We start from the raw sequence: 12,705 nt of genomic DNA, 5'->3' as shown, positions 1-12,705 counted from the left end.
CCCCATACAGGGTCACACACCCACCTCCATACTATTAGGGGATGTGACAGTGGGGGTGGGGGGTGGCTCCCCGGAAGCTCAGGGGCTACAGTGTGGGAAGTGGACATGGGGCCAGCTCTTGAGCCCACAGTCACCACCAAGTTGTCGTAGCCACGGCTCACCAACACCCTAGATGCCAATCAATGAGCCGTCAGTGGACTCGATCATGGCCTTCCTCCCGAAATTGGGTTCTGACTCATAGTGACCCTATGTACAATGGGACAAAACACTGCCCTGTCCTGCACCATCCTCACAATCCTTATGCTTGAGCCCACTATTGCAACCACCGTGTCAATTCATCTCATTGAGCGTCTTCCTCTTTTTTGCTGACCCTCTACTTTACCAAGCATGATGTCTTTCTCCAGGGACTGATGCCTCCTGATAACATGTCCAAAGTATGTGAGGGAAATCCTCCTGAAATACAACTGCTAAGAATTGAGACAGGTCTACCTACAACAGGAAACTGTTTACCAGAAACATTGCCAGGTGAAGCACAGAGCAGTGCAGAGCAGAGCCCACCTAGCCTCCTTCGCTTCTGGGCACAGAGCATCTGCCTCCGCCTCTTGGCTGTGCGCTGCCACAAGTCCCTGTGGGGGCTGCAGGCAGGGAGCCTCATGCTCATCCTCAAGCCTCTGCCAGTAGGGGGCACTGAGGGTGGGGTGATGCTGTGGGTGAGGGTGGGGGGCGCAGAGACACAGGTGGGGAGTCTGGCAGCCCCACGGGCCATTGCAACCCTATGTACAACTAGCATCTTGAGAAAATCAAGGTCTGTGTAAACAATTCAAACAACAGAGGAATAGACTCCACAGAACCGATTCACCAATTTGTCAAGACATCAATGCTGGTTTTGGGGGGTGATGGTCAGAGCTAAAGAAGAGACGTGAGCAGTAGAAAAAGTCATTTTACTTTTTATTAAATATACTCTTTTGACAAATCTTTAAAATATATAAACATTATATATAAACAAAGTGTCTTCGTGGCATCAAAAGTATAACTCCAGACCAGGACGAGCAGCAGGGGATGGGGGGCTTGGCTATGGGGGAGGGGGTGGTGCTACCAGGACCTTGAGACACACTAGGGCCAACAGGCCCAGGGTATCACCCCTTCTCTCTTGCCCTGCTGGGTGCCTGTGGCTGGAGGGAGGCAGCGCTCCACCTGTTGATCCTGGTCTCCACATTTGCCTGGGGGCCTCAAGTCCTGGCCTCCAGGTGCTGGGCATGGTTTGGAAGTGGCGGAGGGTGGGGGGGTGAGGTGCTGACCCACTAGGATGCCCCTCTCAGCCACCTCAGGCTGCCAGAGCCCCTGGGGACTCATCTGGGGACCTATCTGGGGAAGAGCTGGCAAACACGTGTGAGGACAAGCAGGCCCTTCGCACCTGCAGGTGTGAGGAGAGAGTAGAGGTGAGGCCAGGTGACGGGAAAGAGAGTCACACACCACAGGCTGCTGTTGGGATACAAAATCAGCTCTCACATTCACTCCTGTTCTGGACTAGGTGGACTTGGTGTCCACCCCAACAGACTTTGGGTCACGAAGCTGTAAAACAAAACCAAATCAGAACCCCAAACATCATTAGGAAACAGGTTTGCCCCGGGTACCCGGACTCTATCACTCCTGACCCCAGGAGACAGCCCTTTCCGGGGGGCCCCCAGCAACGGATGCCTCGACCCCCAGAAGCCGTGGTGCTACACGACAGAGGGTCAGGCGCGGGCTCAGCTTCCAGCAGATGCCAATTGGATCTCAGAACCAAAGTGTCACGTTCGGGGTGATGGGTCCTCATGGGGATTTCAAAAATGACACAGGTGGGCAGCAGAGGGGACAAGAGGCATCCATACGGCTCTCAGGGGTTTCTCCTCTTTCAGGGGGGTTCCAACAACCACCACTGTGGAACCTGGGATCAGGCAAGGTGGCCCACTGGGACACATGCACTGGGGGCCAAGAAGTTATTGTCGTGCAGGGTTGAGGATGGGACAGTGGAAGAGCTGGGTGGGGTGAGGGGCTGCGTTTTCCTGGGCACCACTGATGGAGCAGCCAAAGCCGAGAACAGAGACCGCAGGGGTCCCATCCTGGGTAGTCCCATTTCAGGAAAGGCCCCACTGCTCGGGGGAAAAGTCCCATTGCTTGAGGCCAGGCCGCTCCCTGTACTCATCTCCGTCCGGTCCCACGGTCAGAACAAAAGGGGGCAGCAGGGTCTGGCTCCAAGCTTAGAGGGGTCACAGGTCCCCAAAACTAGTAGCGCCTCTGCCAAGGGCCCCTTTGGGCCACACTCTCGGGAACAGCACCCCTCTCCCCCCCCGTCCCGCTACTGCACTTCAGGGCCGGCGAGTGGGTCTCAGAGGCGCTGCACCCTTCCTCAGACAGCTCTCCGAGGGCTCAGGAAACAAGGGGTCAGGTTCCCCGTGCCCCGAGATGCCAGCCTAGCCCTGCAGGCGATGCAGCAAGATCTGCATGAGGTCGAAGGTGGTGAAGCTGATACCCACGGCGATGGGACCCTTGAGCCAGTTCATGCTCAGGCCCTTGTAGAGGCCGCGCACGGCGCCCTCCTTGCGCACGATGGTGCCCATTGTGCGCACGATGGAGGTGCGCGGGAAGCCCGTGACGCCTGCCGTCTGCATACGACGCCGCACTACATCCAACGGGTACGAGGCCGACTGTCCAATGATACCGGCGCAGGCCCCGAAGATCATGCGCTCCAAGGGGTAGGGTTGCCGGTGGCCGCTGTACTCTGCAGGAGCAAGCAGGGTGAGTGCTGAGCATGCAGCGCTCCAACACACAGAGCTCACGCACACACATGTGCACACGCGCACTCCCTCACACATGCACCTACACAAGCCCCCTGTGCCCATGCCCACCCCGCGCCTGCCCGTCAAATGTAACAGGGCAGGGCTGTGTGTCAACACCAAGCCCGCTCCCCCTCCTCCTCTCCACCAGGGCTCACACGTGCCGCCACTGCTCTCCTCCTAATTATGCCTTTTTAAACAAATTTGAGAAATACATACGCCAAAAAGCACAAAGAATCTTATAACAAAGTCCTAAGACCCAGAGGGAGGCGCTGTTCACATCTAGTCATGCCTGGATTGGTCTGGTAAAGAAAATACCTCCCTGTCTGCGTCCTCCTCGCCACTGCCTACTCCTCCCAGGGTGCCTTAGAAATGTTTCCGGAATGTTCATACCTCACTGTGAACAACACAGAGGCCCCAGGGCCCCGCGGGTTTTAAGGAAAGAGGCCCCTGTGAGGCACAATGGAGAAAGAAGCTGGCACCAGCCAATCAACAGGGATTCTTAAAGTTCAGCTGCAAAGAGTGAAGCCTAATGGGAACTATGAACTTTAGCTAATAATAATGTATTGATACTGGTTCATCAATGTTAACAAATGTACCACACAAACGCCAGGTGTTAATAATAGGAAAAACTGTGCAGGGGGGAAAGGGCATATAGAACTCTGGATGTTCTGAACAATCTGTCCATAAATTTAAAACTGCTCTAAAAAATAATCTATTAAAAAAAATCAGCTATGAATTTAGAACTAAGAATTAAAAACAATGAGAGAACATCATTTGCTCACCAGACTGGCAAAAACGTTAAGGGGTCTGACAATACCCGTGTGGCCCAGAATGTGGAGAAAGGGCGTGTCCAAGTGGCCAGAATGACTGCCGGGTGAGGGAAACTGAGACAGTCGACAGTGTGAGAAGACATGCTCCCGGGGTTGGCAGGTTACAGAGGAAAACTGGAAACAGCCTGCTGTGCACTGAATTGTGTCCTCCAAAAAGATACGTGGGAGCCCCTGGGTGGTGTAAACTGCAAACGCACTTGGCTGTTAACCAAAGGTTCAAGTCCACCCAGAGGCACCTAAGAAGAAAGGCCTGACAATCTACTTCCAAAAAATCTGCCATTGAAAACCCCATGGACCAGTTCTACTCTGACACACATGGAATTGCCCTGAGTCAGAATCAGCTCCATAGCAAATGATTAACCAAGCATTCCGAAATTAATATCAAAAAGATATGTGGAAGTTCTAACCCCTGTACCTGTGCAGGCGACCTTGTTTGGAAATAGGGTTTTTCTTTTGTTATCAGTAAATTAAATGAGGTCATACCAGAGTAGGATGGGTCCTAATCCTAATCCCTTTGGAGTGATGTTTTATAAAAGGGGAAACAGACACAGAGACAGAGTCACTCATGGGAAGATGCCACATGAAGATACATCTAAAGGCCAAGGGACACGTGGACCACCAGGAAGGGTCTTCCCCTAGAGCCAGCAGATACAGCATGGTCCTGCCGACACCCTTTCTGCCTCCAGACTGGGAGAGTAAATTTCTGTTCTTTAAAGCCTGAAATCTGTGGCTTTAAACTTGTGGTACTTTGTCAAGGCAACCACAGGAGACTAAGAGCCAGCCTAAACACCACCCCCAGCCCCAGTGAGGAACACCCACCACAGGGCACCCAGACACCAGCTCCAGGGGAAGATGTGCCAACGGAGCCTGTGTGAAGCGACCCTGCGTGTGTCACTTCTATAACCATGACATGTTACAATGTACTGCTAACAACATACATATGTGCATGCAGATGTATTTTTAAAACCAGCTTGAGGGATACCCTCCACATTTCTAATAATGAAGCCTGAGGAGGGGACAGCTGGGACTTACCTGCATCGTTTTCTTTAAAAAAAGCATCTTGAGGCAACATGGTAATAACTGTCCATGCTGGTATGAGCATTCTTGTAGTATTCTCTGTAGTTTTATGTATTCCTAGATTTTCTCAAAATTATCAAAACAAAAGGGCATTTCCTGACATCTTGGTTCTACCCGCATGCTACGCGTGCATGTGTGTGTGGGTGTATGAACCTGACCGTGTGTGAGCATGCATGTGGGTGTTAAGGTGTAGCCAGCGCTCAGGACAATACACTAGATACTGGGGGGTGTCTCTTAAAGGCCTTCAGTGCCAGTACCCAGGTTCCTCTGGTGGATACATGACCTCATGGGTGCCAGGGCCCAGCCCTGCCCCACACCCCTCACCTCTGTGCAGGCTCTTGAGTGTCTCGTAGGTGAAGAAGCTCAGCCCTGCGTATGGAATGACACCCAGCAGGGTCGGTGTGAAGCCGTGGTACAGGGTCTTCAGCCCCTCCTCACGGGAGATACGGATGAAGACATGAAAGATGTTGCTGTACCTGCAGGACAAAGCAGGCAGGCAGGCTGTGGGTGTGTCAGCCACCAGGGCAGGGGCCGAGGTTCACAACCACCTGCTCCTCCAGGCACTGGGTCTGTGTCTGCAGCATGGACACTCCACCATTAGGCCACAGAGCCACGGGCAGCAGCTTTGGAATCAGAGGGACATACACATGGAAGCTTCTGTTTCCTTGTCAACACTGGGATCGTCCCGTGGGCTGAACACTTATTTCTCATGCACACGCACTAAAGCATCTATGCTCAACTCCAGAGGAAGCCTGCAGACACTGAGCCTGTCCAAGAAAGCAATCAGAGGCTTTCTGGAACGGCTGCAGAGTCACGGCCCAGGCTAGGCAAGAGCCAGGGTTAGGATTCTCACAGAGCTTCCTCTGCAGTGGACACAGATGCCCAGATCCACCCCGGGGCCTTGGGAGTGGCTCTCACCCTTAGGGGACACGGCCCGTCAGGACTCACATCTCCTTTGGGGTCACAGCCATCCGTGCGCGGACCAGGTCCAATGGATAGGTCAGCGAGGCGGCCGTTGTTCCAGCCAGCGCGCCTGCGAGCAGCCGGGGCCAGGGAGGCAGGTCCCTGCAGGTGGGGTGGGGGTGGGGGCAACAAGGGTGAGAGCCCAAGGGAGAGAGAGAGACATAGATATAGAAAGATGGAGAGAGACAGAGAGGGAGAGACAGAGAATGAGAGACAGAGAAACAGAGAGAGAGCAAGACACAGAGAAAGAGAGGGAGATAGAGACAGATGGAGAGAGAGAGACAGATGGAGAGGCAGAGACAGAGAGAGCAAGGGAAACAAAGAGAGACAGAGAGAGAGGGAAACAGAGAAACAGTCAAGACAGAGAAACACAGAGCAAGAGAGAGAGAGACACAGAGGCCCGGCCCAGGGTGCTGACATATCTCAGTGGGGGTGCCTGGTCCTTCCCCAGCTCTGGGGCCCTGTGGGGCTATGGAGGGGTTGGGGAGTGGGGTTGGGGAGGGGCCCGAGAAGGGGGCCAGGGAGGGGACCAGGGAGGGGTCGGGGGGCCTCACTCTCCACAGAAGCCATAGTAGCGCCCCAGCACCCGCTTGTACTCCTCATGGGCGCTGAACTGGATGGCGGCGTAGGGCACCACGCGCACCATGGTGGCCGAGTTCCCACGCCACAGGCTGAAGAAGCCCTCATTGAGGTAGGTGTAGTAGAGCAGCCGGAGGGCTTCCTGGAGGTGGGGGTCAGAGGTCACCATCCTGCCATGAACCTATGCCCCTGTCCACCTTGTCCATGCATCCCACCCTGTACCTGGGGTCTACAGCGTCCACGAACATGCCTCCCTGCCCATCCCCCACCCGCGGGAATTCTGACATGCATAGGAGACCAGGTTTGCGAACAGGGCCCAGAGCCCCACAGGGCTGACTTTAAAAAATAGTCTTTATTGTTTCCTGTATTAAGAAGGTAATGCCTGGCACTGTTAAAAAATCACGCACAAAGATGTCGGATTCAGAAAGCCGAGCTCCCAGCCCCCCTCCCAGAGGCACACAGGGCACCTGAGCATTCCCGGTGGGGGGCAGGGGCGCATGTCCCGGCAGAGCTGGGGCACAGCGAGGACCCCATCCCCTCCTCATCCTGAGCAGCCCGGGACCCCCATGCCACCACCACCAAGGCTGGAGGGGGGGCGGTGCACAAGGAGAAAGCATCTTTCCTGCATCATTCCCCTCCTCCCCAACCCCATTGGGCAGGACAGCAGGTGTGAGGAGCCTGGGCTCAGTGACCTAGCACCTCACCTTGGCAGAGAATCTTTTTGAAGACACTGGAAGAAAACACACAGAGCCCGTCAGGACGCAAGGGACATGTCTGCATGACTCCCTCCTCATTGGCAAGCCCCCCCAGTCTGCATGTCTCCCCCATTAGCATGCCCCCTCACCCTGCGTGTCCCCCTCGACATCTGTGCTGTTCTTAGCACAGGAGTTCAGAAGTGGCTGCCAAAGAGTCCCCCTCCGTCCTTCCCCCTCTGCACATCCAGACTTATCCCTAAAAGGCAAGTAGCCCCTGTCCAACCCCTCCAGGATGGAGAGGGTCTCGGAGGGGTGTGGCTCCCAAGGGCAGCTGCAGGGCCCTGCAGAGTGATCCAGCGGCGCCCCCTTCTCCTTGCTCCGGAACATGGTGGGCCCAAGCAGGGCTTGTACAAGTGCTCATGGGAAAGACCCAGAAACCCAGGCCATGCAGGTCAGGGGTCCACCCAGATCCCCAAGACAAAGGTCTTATGGCCTGCAGTGCTCCTGCTGGCCTGAGGCCCTGCACATCTGTGTGTGTGCGTGCACACATGTACGCGTGTGTGCATGCACATGTAGGCGTGTGTGGGATTGCACTCTGCACACTTGTGTATGTGCGTGCATTTGTGCGTGTGCGTGTCCTGTCCTGTGTCTGTCACTGATTCCTCACACGTGAGGGAGATTGATATTAACACTCTCACATTACAGATGAGAAAACCGAGGCACCAAGAGGCTGAGACCAGCTGCAGTGGGAAGAGCCGGGTTCTCTCTCAACCACTGTAGGGTGGAGGGTCCCGGGTCATGACCTCAGCCCCCAGCATGGCCTGGAGAGAGTGTTTCAGGGGTGCAGCCATGGAAAGGGAAGGCCTCCTCTTCAGAGGCCCCTGAGAGGAGACTGAGGAGGAAGGGGAGCCCAGAGGCTTCTCTATCATGCTGACAGACAGACAGATGCACAGACAGGCAGGTGGCTTGTACCCTGGAAGATGATTTTGGTTCGGTCCAGGGGGGCTACCGCTGTCTTGGCAAGCGCACCAGCCAGGGCCCCAGACAGCAGGGAGTTGAACACGTCGTGGTGGTCTCTCTGAAAGGAAGTGCAGAACACCAGCATGAGGGGGGCATCGCTCAGAGGAGGAGTGGGACACGCGTGGGTGCTGGTGTGTCTTCTTACAGCCCAGGCCAGGCCCAGAGACCACAGGCCCCGCACTCGACAGTGAAGTGCGCAGCCCAGAGGACATCTGGGAGGGAGGGACATGCTTCTGGGCAGCTGTGGGCTCCGATTCTCGGGTTCAGATTGCAGGGCAACTGGCTCCACCCAAGCGTACACCCAGGCTCCTGGCCACATCAAGCCACTGCGGTGTCCTCAGGGCAATGCCACCAGGCACGCGTGTCATGTAGGGTAAGAGAGGGGGTAGGTCAGTGTAGCCCCTTCCACATCTCCGGTCAGCAGTTGGCGTCTCCAGAATGTTATCCAGTCAAGGTGAGGGCTGACGGTGATGGTGATGATGTTGGTGATGACAACAATACGGATGGTGATGATGGTGATGATGCTGACAGTGACAACAGTGAAGGTGATGGCAGTGGTGACAATGGTGATCCTGACAGTGACTATGATATAGTGGGGACAACAGTGGTGATAATGGTGGTGGTGGGGACGATGGCGGTGATGACAGTGACAACAGTGACTGTGATGATGGTGACAGGGATGTGGCCAGCCACAGCACCACTGCTCTCATGTATCGCCTTGCTGCCCCATCTCGGCAGTGACACTGTTTCTAGCATCCTCTCATGGATGGAAACAGTCCCCAAGGCCTTGTTCTCCTTGTCCCCTGGACGTCACAAGCCTTGGCCAGACCCTTCCCCATCTCCTTACCCAGCCCAACTCCCCAGTCTCCAGAGCCAGAATCCAAAACTGGGGTCTCATCTCTGGGAATCCACATTTCCGGCTCCTACGGTCACGCTTCCAGGCAACCAGAGGCAGCAGCTCCGAGAGGTGTGGTCAGACGCTGGCTCACCTCGTTCAAGGGGAAGCTCAGTGGGGTTTTTTGGGTGAGATGAGCAACCACCACCGCAGGACCTCTTCATGCAGAGGGGATGCTCCACAAGCAGTGCCTAGCACGTGACCATCACATCAACAAGACGGATCCCACGCGCCCCTTCTCCCTCAACAGTGCGTGGGCGGTGCCACCCATGGCTCTTAAAAGCTTAACGCCGCCCCTTCAATTACACACACTCACTCTCACACACACACACACAGATGCTCTGAGGGGGCCTGCTGCCTGGGTGGTGGCTTCCAGCTCCTTTCCTCATAACTCAAAGGGCCCAGCTAGGGCAGCACAGACAGACGCCACAGGGACCCCCACGAGTGGATGAGAACAGGCAGACAGCTCCACGGGATGTGGGTGAGCCACATGTGAAACATACAGTAGCATAAATCCCAAAAGAAGACTCTAGCTTCTTCATCAGAGAAACGTGGCTTCGAGCAGGGATCTCCTCATCGGACGGGTTGATCCTGGTGAGATTCTGGTTGGTACTGCATTGGTGCTCACAGAACCCCCAGTCTTCAAAGCGCTATGGCTCCCTCCAGCAAAATTCACTCCACGGAAACTCTTGCTGGTCGGCATATGATGGGTGACAGCATCTAGATGCTTCCAGTCTCGAGTTCCGAGCTCCGTAGTTGTTGCTAGTTGTCGTGGAGTCAGCTCCGACTCATGGTGATCCCAGGTACAACAGAATGAAACGTTGTCCCGTCCTGTGCCATCTTTATGATTGTTGGTATTATTTGAGTTCATTGTTGCAGCTATTGTGTCAATCCATCTCATGGAGGGTCTCCCTTGTTTTCGCTGACCCTCTTCTTTACCAAACACAATGTGCTTTTCTAGCAATTGGTCTTTCCTGATGACATGAAGTCTCACCATCCTCGTATCTAAGGAGCATTCTGGTAGGGTTTCTTCTAAGACTGACCTGTTCGTTCTTCTGGCAGTCTATGGTAGATTCAAGATTTTTGCCAACACCACAGTTCAAATACATCAATTCTTCTTCTGTTTCCTTTTTTCACTGTCCAGCTTTCACATGCATGTAATGTAGCAGAAAAGACCACAGCTTGGGTGAGGCATGCCTTAGTCCTCAAAGTGACATCTTTGTTTTTGAACACTTTGAAGAGGTCTTTTATAGCAGATTTGCCCAATGCAATACATTGATTTTTTTAAATATTTTTTTATTACAGCACTTTAGATAAAGGTTTACAGAGCACACTAGCTTCTCATTGAACAGTCAGTACACATATTGTTTTATGACATTGGTTACCAACCCCCCGACATGTCAACACTCTCCTTTCTCGATCTTGGGTTCCCTATTAGCAGCTTTCCTGTCCCCTCCTGCCTTCTAGTCCTTGCCCCTGGGCTGGTGTGCTCCTTTAGTCTCATTTTGTTTTATGGGCCTGTCTAATCTCTGGCTGAAGGGTGAACTTCATCACTGAGCTAAAAGGGTATCTGGGGGCCATACCCTCAGAGTTTCTGCAGTCTCTGTCAGGCCAGTAAGTCTGGTCTTTTTTTGGTGAATTAGAGTTCGTTCTACATTTTTCTCCAGCTCTGTCCAGGACCCTCAATTATGATCCCTGTCAGAGCAGTCGGTGGTGGTAGCCAGGCACCATCTAGCTGTACTGGACTCAGTCTGGTGGAGGGCGTGGTGGTTGTGCTCCATTAGTCCTTTGGACGACTCTTTCCTTGTGTCTTTAGTTTTCTTTGTCATCATTTGATTTCTTCACTGCTGCTTCCATGGGCGTTGATGGTTGAGACAAGTCAAATGAAATCTTCTGAATCTGAGAGTTCAGTAGGGAAGTTCACTAAACCACCAAGGAAGTGCCCACCTTGGGTCCCGCCCCCCACTGCCTCCCTCATACAGCACTAGGAGCAGTGACTCCCTGGGCGAGTGGGAACCTGCCTGCCCAGTGCTCAGCAGCGTGACCTGAAATCCGGCGATAGGTTGGAGGATGACACCAGTGCGGCCTCTGGCAGAGTGGACTCTGTGTCCTGCCCCAGCAAGCGTGGGGACGGGTTCCTGTAGTCAGGTCAGTCTGTGGCTCAGGTGGAGCCAGGGCTTCTGCTTCTAGGGTGAACAAATAGCACAGGCTGGACGACTCTTTTTGGAGGAACACCTCTTCAATTCATGTGCAGGAATCAGGGGTAGATGGCAGGGCTCAGGGAAAACCCCCCATGGCCATTCCAGCCCCCCCAAGCCCCCCCACAAAGCCATCTAGGCCCCCGATGGCCTCCTTCCCTGCCCCCCCTGTACCCCTGGTCATCCCAGCTTCCCCACGGTCATCCCTGCCCCCCCACCTGCAAATAAGACAAGTTGGGCAATCCCATGGGAAGGGCTCAGCCACTGCTTGGCTCGATCTTTAGTATCCACAAGTGAGGGAGGAAAAGTGGCTCTAAAGCCCTTCCTCATGCCAGCTTCCCAGACAAATCTGTGTCAGTGGGGTTCACATCAGGAGCCAGAGTCCCCTACCCACCACCCTGCCAGCCCCAAACCTCCCCCGAGCCATGCCAGGCCCATCACACGGGCTGTGGGTGCAAGAGCGGGTCCTGGGCAGTGGATGAATGATGACGGACCATGACTTGGTGACATCATGTAGAGAGAGGCAGAGGTTAGCTCTGAGGGAGTGCAAGACAGAGTCGGGGACTGGAGAGGGGGCATTGAGAGAGTGCATACTTGCCTTTTTGGAGACGGCTGAACGCAGGGTGGGCTCAGCATCCTCCGGCAGGTGTGCCGTGGCCTCCTTCACACCATTACCCATCCCAGGCCTGCTGGGCGGAGCCTTGGTCCTGGGGGACAGAGGGGTGGTAAGACGCGGCACCGCAATTCATCCCCAGTTATCTAGACACAGCTCCCTTCCTCCCCTTGCCTGGCCACTGTCTCCCGCAAGGGACGGCACCCGCCCCACATCCTGACCCTCACCCTGGCATTATGGTTTAATGATTGACGAGAGCCCTCTTGCTGTCTGAGCCTCACAAACTGACCTCTGAGTAGTTTGTTTTTTAACCCGGTGCCATAGCAGAGCCCACAGGCTCAGAGAGGCTAAGCTGTTTCCCTGAGGTTGCAGGAGGGACAGGCTGGGGGTATGGGCAGGGAGGGGGAGCACCCACACTTCCTCGTCACCAGCACAGATAAGCATGGAGCCAAGAGAGCTCATCTACCCGGCCCCTCAACGTACCCCCTCACTGGGCTGTGTGGACAAGGGCCCTAGTTCATTCACATAAATACTTCCAGAAAATTGATTTTTCACTATGAAATGGCGCCTTGCTCTTTGACATCTCAGGGCTCCTTCCAGGAGGTGCACATTGCGCTCACCTTGAGGTGCAGGCAAAGCTCAGCAAAGCACAACAAGTGTCCCACTGTCCAGGCCAAACGGTCTAAAGGACAGAGGGCAGAGGACAGGGAACAGGCATGACTGAGACGCTGCCAGCTTCAGTTCCCGCATTTGTAATCATACAATAAATTGATATGATTTACTGTAAATAACACAGAGGCCCCAGAGCAGATGGTGAGCGTCCTGCCAGCCTCTGGATGTCCCTTAGCCATCTCCCCATGCTAATGCCCACGCATAACACTGAGTTATGTGTTAAAAGAGTATCAATGGGATTATGCTGAACATGTTCTCTGGGACTAGCTTTTTCCTACTTAAAAATAGGCCCTGAACAGTTAGCAGTTCCTCAGAAAGTTAAAGGTAGAGTTACCCTATGGCTC

The 12,705-nt window shown here is 54.4% G+C and overlaps 1 protein-coding gene across 1 annotated transcript; it reads right to left on the bottom strand.

The window, feature by feature from the left end:
• Positions 1-2,453: 2,453 nt before the first annotated feature.
• Positions 2,454-11,755, bottom strand: SLC25A42 (solute carrier family 25 member 42). The gene is made up of 7 exons (XM_004384482.1): positions 11,675-11,755; positions 7,936-8,041; positions 6,973-6,998; positions 6,244-6,410; positions 5,675-5,791; positions 5,051-5,202; positions 2,454-2,761 (listed from the first exon to the last, which is right to left on the bottom strand). The coding sequence occupies exons 1-7, from the start codon at positions 11,753-11,755 to the stop codon at positions 2,454-2,456; spliced, it is 957 nt and encodes a 318-aa protein (XP_004384539.1).
• Positions 11,756-12,705: the final 950 nt, after the last annotated feature.

This window comes from Trichechus manatus, unplaced genomic scaffold (genome assembly GCF_000243295.1).
Source record: "Trichechus manatus latirostris isolate Lorelei unplaced genomic scaffold, TriManLat1.0 scaffold00122, whole genome shotgun sequence".
In the NCBI taxonomy this organism is placed as follows: Eukaryota; Metazoa; Chordata; class Mammalia; order Sirenia; family Trichechidae; genus Trichechus; species Trichechus manatus.
The sequence above is the reverse complement of the archived record's forward strand: the minus strand, read 5'-3'. Positions and strand labels throughout refer to the sequence as shown.